The 9,471-nt window shown below is 43.1% G+C and overlaps 1 protein-coding gene across 2 annotated transcripts in view; it reads left to right on the forward strand.

The window, feature by feature from the left end:
• The window catches only part of SNX6 (sorting nexin 6), a 60,655-nt gene extending 52,377 nt beyond the window's left edge, over positions 1–8,278 (forward strand). For both annotated transcript variants that reach the window (XM_003791977.3, XM_012806457.2), the window contains 4 exons: positions 1,703–1,789; positions 2,930–3,089; positions 3,177–3,262; positions 7,574–8,278. In XM_003791977.3, coding sequence (XP_003792025.1) covers positions 1,703–1,789; positions 2,930–3,089; positions 3,177–3,262; positions 7,574–7,627 — 387 coding nt within the window. In that variant the 3' untranslated portion in view covers positions 7,628–8,278. The remainder of the gene's footprint in view (positions 1–1,702; positions 1,790–2,929; positions 3,090–3,176; positions 3,263–7,573) is intronic.
• Positions 8,279–9,471: the final 1,193 nt, after the last annotated feature.

Consider the following 9,471-nt stretch of genomic DNA (forward strand, 5'->3'; position numbering starts at 1 on the left):
GTGGCTGGCGCCTTAGCCGGTTGAGCTATAGGCGCCGAGCCATGATTCACTCTTAATGTCATCAAATAACCAATATACAGATCTTCCCAAATGTCTTATAAATGGTGTTTCGTAGTGTAGTTTATCTCTTACTGTGTTTGGTTAATAAGCCACATCTTACCCTTTGTCTCTCCATACTAAAGAACTCTCATCTTGGGCAGCGCCTGTGGCTCAGTGGGTAGGGGACCTGTAGTCCCAGCTACTTAGGAGGCTGAAGCAAGAGAATCACTTAAGCCTGGGAGTTGGAGGTTGCTGTGAGCTTTGTGATGCCATGGTATTCTACTAAGGGCAATAAAATGAGACTGTCTCTTAAAAAAAAAAAAGAAAAAAGAACTCTCATCTTTTTAGTCTCACATGGCTACTTAACCCATCCATCCCAGCTCAGCCTTACCACATCTGTTTATCACTCTCTAGTGTCTTCAGCCACTTGTCATTAATGCTTTGACTAAGTTCTCTAGTTTTCTTCAGCAGGAGGATTGGTTGGAATTACCTAATCTACCATTGCCAGCCTTTATTACTTTAAAATCGTGTGTTGGCCAGGCATGATCGCTCACACCTGTAATCCCAACACTCTGGGAGGCCAAAATGGGTGGATTGTCTGAGCTCAGGAGTTTAGCCTGAGCCAGAGTGAGACCTCGTCTCTAAAAATAGCCAGGCACTGTAATGGCCACCTGTAGTCCCAGCTACTTGGGAGGCTGAGGCAAGAGGATCACTTGAGCCAAGTGAGCTACGCTGTGAGCTATGATGCCATAGTACTACTAAAGGCAACAAAGTGAGACTTTGTCTCAAAAAAAATCATGTGTAGGGTGGCGCCTGTGGCTCAGTGAGTAGGGCACCAGCCCCATATACTGAGGGTGGCAGGTTTGAACCTGGCCCCAGCCAAACTGCAACAAAAAAAATAGCCGGGCGTTGTGACAGGTGCCTGTAGTCCCAGGTACTCAGGACGCTGAGGCAAGAGAATTGGCTAAGCCCAAAAGCTGGAGGTTGCACTCTACTGAGGGTGACAAAGTGAGACTCTGTCTCTAAAAAAAAAAAATCATGTGTACATATTAATTGTAATTGAAATGAATACGGAGGAAATATTAGTGGAGCTCAAAGACGATATTGGAACTCATTATAGCCAAGTACTACAATGAAATATATACACATTCTTTCTATAAATTTACAAATCTCATTTGTACTAATCAATTTTTTCTGTTTGTCAGAATTGCATGATTTGGTGTTCCTAGCACAGTGGTTATGGTGCCAGCCACATACACCAAAGCTAGCGGGTTTGAACCCAGCACTGGCCAGCTAAAACAGTAATGACAACTGCAACAAAACATAGCCAGGCTTTGTGGCGGGCATCTGTAGTCCCAGCTATTTGGGAGGCTGAGGCAAGAGAATCGCTTAAGCCCAAGAGTTGGAGGTTGCTGTGAGCTATGACGCCATGGCATTCTACCGAGGGTGCCACAGTGAGACTCTGTCTCAAAAAAAAAAAAAAAATTGCAAAGAAAAATAACAGTAAGAAGGAAGAGGCAAGACTACCTAGAGGAAATAGGAATGGATAATGGATACTGTAGTTATTTATAATTTCCATTTTCTTACAGAACTTACTAAGAAGGAATACACTGAGAGCAGAATGATTGCTGATTAAATACTCCATTTTCCCCCCTTTTTTCAGAAAATAGAAGCACGGGTGTCTGCTGATGAGGACCTCAAACTTTCTGACCTTTTAAAATATTACTTAAGAGAATCTCAAGCTGCTAAGGTAACTTTATTGTTTGCTGTTTTGTAAAATGAGCTATTTTAGGAAAAGCCAAAAATCTTATCTTTTTTTCTTTCCTTTTTTGAGACAGTGTGTTATTTTGCCACCCTCAGTAGAGTGCTATAGTGTTATAGCTCATAGCAACCTCAAACTCTTGGGCTCAAGCAATTCTCTTGCCTTAGCCTCAAGTAGCTGGGACTATAGGTGCCTGACATAATACCAGGCTATTTTTAGAGACGGGGTCTTACTCTGGCTCACGCTGGTCTTGAAATTCTAAGCTCAGGCAATCTGCCCACCTCAGTCTCGCAGAGTGCTAGGATTATAGACATGAGCCACCCTGCCCATCCCCAAAAGCCATTCCTCTTTGATTTTTTTTTTTTTTTTTTTGAAACAGTCTTAGTATGTCACCCTTGCTAGAATGCCATGGCGTCACAGCTCATGGTAACCTCAAATATTTGGGTTTAAGGGATTATCTTGCCTGAGCCTCCCAAGGCTGGGACTACAGGTGCCCGCCACAATGCCCAGCTATTTTTTTGTTTTAGTTGTCATTGTTATTTAGCTGGCCCGGGCTAGGCTCAAACCCGCCAACCTCAGTGTATGTGGCTGGCGCTGTAACCACTGTGCTATGGGTGCCGAGCCCAAAAGTCATTTCTTTTTTTTGAGACAGAGCCTCAAGGTGTTGCCCTAGGTAGAGTGCTGTGGCATCACAGCTCACAGCAACCTCCAACTCCTGGGCTCAAGCGAGTCTCCTGCCTCTGCCTCCCAAGTAGCTGGGACTACAGGTGCCCGCCACAATGCCCAGCTATTTTTGGTTGCAGCCGTCATTGTAGTTTGGCAGGCCAGGCTGGATTCGAACCCGCCAGCTCAGGTGTATGTGGCTGGTGTCTTAGCCAATTGAGCCACAGGTGCCGAGCTGAAAAGCCATTTCTTTAGGGGGCCAAGGCAGGAGGATTGCTGAGCCTGGCAGTTGAAGGTTGCATTGAGCTATGATTGCACCATTGTACTCCATCCATGGGTGACAGATTGAGACCCTGTGTCTCTCCTGCCCCCCCCCCCCCCCCCAGGAAGTCCCCCTGGTGTGGGTGGAACAACACTACCAGAAAACTTCCAGCATCATTTACTGTGAAGCATTTTGTCTTACAGGATCTCCTCTACCGGAGGTCTAGGTCACTGGTGGATTATGAAAATGCTAATAAAGCACTAGATAAAGCAAGAGCGAAAAATAAAGATGTTCTGCAGGCTGAAACTTCCCAACAATTATGTTGTCAGAAATTTGAAAAAATATCTGAATCTGCAAAACAAGGTACTGTTGTTACTAACATTTAGGTATGCTTTATGACTGTTGTGTAAATTAAATTACATAGTTAACCCTGATTTCTTTTGTTCACAGAACTTATAGATTTTAAGACAAGAAGAGTTGCTGCCTTCAGAAAAAATTTAGTAGAACTGGCAGAGTTGGAACTGAAGCATGCTAAGGTAATGTTATATCAAAGATTTAGCAACTTAAATGATATTATTAGGAAATTAATCATTTATGAAATTGATAATCCTTCCAGAACAGTTACTGTCTACAGGAATACTGTAAGAACTATTCCTGAACTGGAACTACCTTTTCCTACATTATTTCACTGCCTAAAAATAGTTGGATTTAGTTAATAAATATCCTTCTGTTTTTTAAGAGTCACTGTACCTGGTCCTCTTATCTTTTTTACAGTATTTGTACACCTAAAATTCAACCCTTTCTTGTATTTAATACTTTGCCCAAACCTTAGGGTAATACTAACAAAAGAGAATCTTAGAATTGAGAGGGATTTTAGAGATCATTTAAGTGAGAATATTATCTCCAATTTCTGTAATGGTCAGCTATGAAATAATCTAGTACCCAATATGGAAAACAGTGTCATTTTTTGACTACTTGTTTAAAAAACCTTTCTTAATTAAAATCTCATTATAAATTTATTTATTGCTTGCTACTCTCTGAGTTAAAAATCAAAAATGTATTCAAAATTTCCAAAACTAAGTATAAAAGAAATTTTTTGTTTTTTAGACAAAAAAAAACCAAAAACCTTAGTCTCCCAAGTAGCTAGAACTACAAGTGCCCGCCACAATGCCTGGCTATTTTTGGGTTGTAGTTGGCCTAGGCTGGATTTGAACCTGCCGGCTCCAATGCATGTGGCTGGTGCCCTAGCCACTGAGCTACAGGTGCTGACCCACTATAAAAGAAATTAAGATGAACTTTTTTTTTTTTTTTTGAGATACAGTCTGTGTCACCCTCAATAGAGTGCTGTGTGTCACAGCTCACAGCAACCTCCAACTCTTGGGCTTAAGTGATTCTCTTGCCTCAGCCTCCCAAGTAGCTGGGACTACAGGCATGTGCCACAATGCCTGTTGCAGTTGTCATTGTTTTAGCTGGCCCAGGCTGGGCTCAAACCCACCAACCTCAGTGTATGTGGCTGGTGCTATAACCATTGTGCTACAGGCGCTGAGCCAAGATGAACTTTTATTTTATTTATTTCTTTATTTTTTATTAAATCATCACTGTGTACATTGATGCATTTATGGTATTCAGTGTACTGATTTGATATACAATGTGAAACGCTTACATTGAACTAAGTAACACATCTATCACAATTATACTCCTTTCTTAATAGTTTTGAAATGTACCATTGCATCATGCACATTAGGTGACGAAGATGAACTTTTTTTTGTTTTTGAGACAGAGTCTCACTTTGTCACCCTCAGTAGAGTGCTGTGGCATTCCAGCTCACAGCAACGTCCAACTCCTGGGCTTAGGCGATTCTCTTGCCTCAGCCTCCCGAGTAGCTGAGACTACAGGTGCCCGCCACAATTTCTGGCAATTTTTTTTTGTTGTTGCAGTTTGGCCGGGGCCAGGTTCAAACCCACCACCCTCAGCATATGGGGCCAGCACCCTACTCACTGAGCCACAGGCACCGCCCACACATTTAATTTTTAAAATCATGCTTTTGGCTCAGTGCCTATAGGTCAGTGGTTATGGCACTGGCCACATACACTGGGGCTGGCAGGTTCAAATCCAACTTGGGCTTGCTAAATGACGACAACCACAATGAAAAAAATGGCCAGGGGCTATGGCGAGCAGCTGTAGTCCCAGCTACTTGGGAGGCTGAGACAAGAGTATTGCTTAAGCCTAAGAGTTTGAGGTTGCTGTGAGCTGTGACACCATGGCACTGTGCCGAGGGCAACATAAATAAAATAAAATAATGTTTCTGGGGCTGGGCAAGGTGGCTCACTCCTATAATCTTAGCACTATGGGAGGCCGAGGCAGATGGATTGCCTAAGCTCACAGGTTTGAGACCAGCCTAAGCAAGAGCAAGACCTTGCTTCTAAAAATAGCCAGGCATTGTGGTGGGCACCTGAGGCAAGAGAATTGCTTAAGCCCAAGAGTTTGAGGTTGCTTTGAGCTATGATGCCACAGAACTGTACCACAGGCAATGACACTCCGTCTCCAAAAATAAAAAATAAAAAGGACCACAAGGCCGGAAGCAGAGGCTCACACCGCAATCCTAGTGCTCTGGGAGCCCGAGGGAGGAGGATCACCTGAGCTCATAAGTTTTAGACCAGCCTGAGCAAGAGCAAGACCCCTGTCTCTACCAAAAAACTAGAAAAAATTAGCCAGAAATAGTGGCTCGTGATTGTAGTCCCAGCTATTTGGGAGGCTGAGGCAGAAGGATCACTAGAGCCCATGAATATGAGGTTGCAGGAAGCTAGGCAGATGATGCGGCACTCTTGTTGGTGTGACAGAGCTTAGACTCAGTCTCCCCCCCCCCCAAAAAAAAACCAGCCCAACATTTATTAATGTTGATAAAGTACCATTATTTAATCCTCAGACCTTATTCTCATTTTGCCAGTTGTCCCAGTAATATCCTTGGTGGCAAGAGGAAATAGAAGATAACATACTGCATTTAGGGCACGTATCTTTTTAGACTAATCTAGAGAAGTTCCTGAGTCAGTGCATTTAAAAACATTGACATTTTTGAGAATGTCAATTCTGTGTATAGAATGTCCCTCAATTTGGGTTTGTTTGAGGTTCCCTGATGACTGGATTTGGCTGTGAGTTTTTGGCAGAACACCACATTCTCTTTGCATCACATCAGGAAGCCCATGCCCTGGATGAGTTGCCTTGATGATAAGTGTTAACTGCAGATTCTCAGTTGCAAAGTTCCTTTTTTACACTTTGGAAGTAAAAAGTATTCTGTGGGGAGATACTTTGGGACTGTGCAAATATCTCATACCTAACCAGTGCTTTCCAGAAGTTTGTGCAACAAGGAAAATGCTCTGTAGTCAGCCCTGCTTGGTGTCATAGCGATGTGGCTTTGGAACACCTGAGATGTGGGTAGTGCCACTAAGGAACATTTTTTTTTTTTTCCAGGAGACAGAGTCTCTATCACCTTTGGTAGAGTGCTGTGGCATCACAGCTCACAGCAACCTCCAACTCCTGGGCTTAGGTGATTCTTTTGCCTCAGGCTCCCGAGTAGCTGGGACTACAGGTGCCTGCCACAGTGCCCGGCTATTTTTTGTTGGAGTTTGGCTGGGGCAGGGTTTGAACCCACCACCCTCGGTATATGGGGCTGGCATCCTACCCACTGAGTCATAGATGCTGCCCTGCCACTAAGGAACTTGATTCAGTTTTAGTAGATGGATCTTTAAGACTTCAATAGTGAATGGCTTCCGGTTTGGCAATACAGCTCCACACTGATTTTAGCATCCATTGATGATTCTTGCCTGCATCAGTTACAGTTATGATGGTTACCAAATGTTGATTTTCTAATTCCATCATTTATTTATTTATTTATTGAGATAGAGTCTCATTATGTCGCCCTCAGTAGAGTGCTGTGATGTCATAGCTCACAGCAACCTCCAACTCTTGGGCTTAAGTGATTCTCTTGCCTCAGCCTCCCAAGTAGCTGGGACTACAGGTGATGGCCACAATGCCCAGCTAATTTTTTGTTATTGTTGTTGCAGTTGTCATTGTTGGTTAGCTGGCCCGGGCTGGGTTTGAACCTACCACCTTCAGTGTATGTGGCTGGCACTGTAACCACTATGCTACTACGGGCACTGAGCCAACACCCGGCTGTTTTTTGTTGTTGTTGTCATTGTTGTGTAGCAGGTCTGGGTTGGGTTTGAACTTGCCAGCCCTGGTGTATATGCCTGGCACCCTAACCATTGAGATATGGGCGCCAAGCCGACTTTCTACTGTAATAAGGAGCTCTCTCCCTTTTGCATATAAATGTAATCTAAAGGTATTTGCCTTTATGTGTGGCTCTAAATTTCGATGAACATTCATGTGTTCTGCAAATGGTTACTTACCTGTGAATTTTACAGGATATTTTTATATGTAATCTTACTATTTTTATTAAAGCTTCTATACATCTATGTATTTTAGTAGCTAAAAAGGGGTAGGAGCCCGTCACACAATCAGAAACTTTTCTTAAGTTCAACCTGGACATAGAGAACATGTTTTATCCTTACTAGAACCTGTCAATTAATACAAAACACTTGTAACAGTCTAGACAGAAAATTATATACTGCAGAATCTGGTATGTAGAAATATTGTATTTGTCATTGTATAGGACCCAAATTACGTACTTAACCGTCTTTTAGCCTTATGTGTATCTAATGAGTGTCTACTCTTGACATTCTGATAGCGTACACACTTAAAGTTATGTGGTTGCTTATACCATATATTTTTAGTAGGCCTCTTTCAGGCCTACTCAAGACATTCATCCTATACTTTCCCTTCTTTTTCAGGGTAACCTACAGTTGCTGCAGAACTGTCTGGCAGTGTTAAATGGAGACACATAAGCCACTGTCCGCCTTCCTGTTACAAAGGGCTGCCTTCCTTCAAAACTTTTTTTTTTTTTTCATAATTTAGGCCTTTGTGCTCACTGGAAACAAAAAACAGCTGACAAGAGAGTCTTGCTCTTTTCTGAGCAACAGTGGTGTGGCGCTGTGCACAGGCAATGCTGGTCTATGTGGGGAGCAGCGCTTTGGTCCTAGATTGCCGTCCATCACTGGCCTACTCAGAAGTCCAAAGTTCCTTCTTTTCCAGAGTAGCCTCTGTAACTGTGTTTATGTTATGAATGGTATTCCTTCTGGCTGCCAATCTTATTTACCTTTAAAATAATTTCTGAAGTTTAACCCTTTCAAAGTGCATCATTCAAATAAGATAAAAAATACCTTTCTTGAGTTTGGGGGTTTTGTTTTTGTTTTTTCTTTTTACTTTGGTTACTTTGTTTTTAAAAGGCATAGTATACTACCTTAGTTCATTCATGTATCCTGGTAAAGCATTCTAACCAGACTTATTTTTGATTAATGAATATTTCCTAGATGTTTTGGGACAGACTTTATGTAATCTCTATGATTTCTGAAGCAAAGCAATTGCATTATTAGTATGTTTGCCTTAAACTTGTAGACTAAACCAATTACTGTAAAAATAAACAGCGATAACATTGACAGTTTTTAACCATGTGGTCATTGTGTCACTCTCTAAAATGTGGAGTAGCTGCAATAAATCTACTCCCAAACCATGCTTTCCAGTGCAGGTCTTAGTTTTTGTCTTTCTTTTAAAAGGGCATATGGAGGCTCAGTGCCTGTAGCTCAGTGGTTAAGGCACTGGCCACATACACCAGGGCTGGCAGGTTCGAACCCGGCCAGGGCCAGCTAAACAACAATGACAACAACAAAAAAATAGCCAGGCATTGTGGTGGGTCCCTGTAGTCCCAGCTATTTGGGAGGCTGAGGCAGGAGAATCACTTGAGCCCAAGGGTTTAAGGTTGCTGTGAGTTGTGACGTCACGGCACTGTACTGAGGGTAACAGGTCTCAAAAAAAAAAGGCATATGGACAAAGGTCCCCTATCTCTTTGCAAAAAAACAAACTGCTCCTCTGTGCCTACTTCACAGAAGATGGAACCAGACAGAGGCAGGTTACAGGGCTCTTCCAAAGTGGAGAAGCTGGGTGTTCCTGGATTCCATCCTGGTTCAGCTAGTTGACTGAGAGAAGTTGGCTATTGAGCCACTTGGTGGTGTCATGCTGGTGAATAGATGGGTCCCTAAAGGGAAAGAGGTCTGCTCTAAGGAACAGCACTTATGGGAGGTAGGGGCAAGTGGGGTAGTAGAATATTTGAGATAAAAGCTGGTGTACAGACAGGACGCTGGGCCAGCAATCCTTAACATTACAGATACCCTGGCCCTGCCATATCCTTAGTGTACATAATTGTCATACCTGGTCCAAAGTTAGATCAAGAGGTTGGATCTTTTCCACTTGTCTCATTTTTCTCTCATCTGGGAACCGCAGGCATCTGGGCTGGTCACCCCTTGGATCAGTTCCTAGTTTGTTTCCATTTTACCAAACCATTGCGACTGCCTGGTCTGAGTCCCTTTGCCTGTCAAACTTTTCTAGCCTCTCGGGCATGACAGTTACTGCTTTGTCCCTTTAAGGGACACTTCCCAGTGCCATGTGAACTGATGATTTTCTTGTTGGCTGAGAGAGAACTGTGTGTTTTATCCTTTGTGTGACCCTCACCAGTGGGTGAACGCAAGCCCAGAGCCCAAGCTTCTGATTCGGGTGGGCCTTTTAGCTTTAAGCCGCTGCCCCACGGCTCAGGTAGGGTGCTTGCCCTGACCTCCGCCTTAGTGCTCTGCTAAGA

This window comes from Otolemur garnettii, unplaced genomic scaffold (assembly GCF_000181295.1).
Source record: "Otolemur garnettii isolate 467f Iridium unplaced genomic scaffold, OtoGar3 scaffold00052, whole genome shotgun sequence".
NCBI classification, from domain to species: Eukaryota; Metazoa; Chordata; class Mammalia; order Primates; family Galagidae; genus Otolemur; species Otolemur garnettii.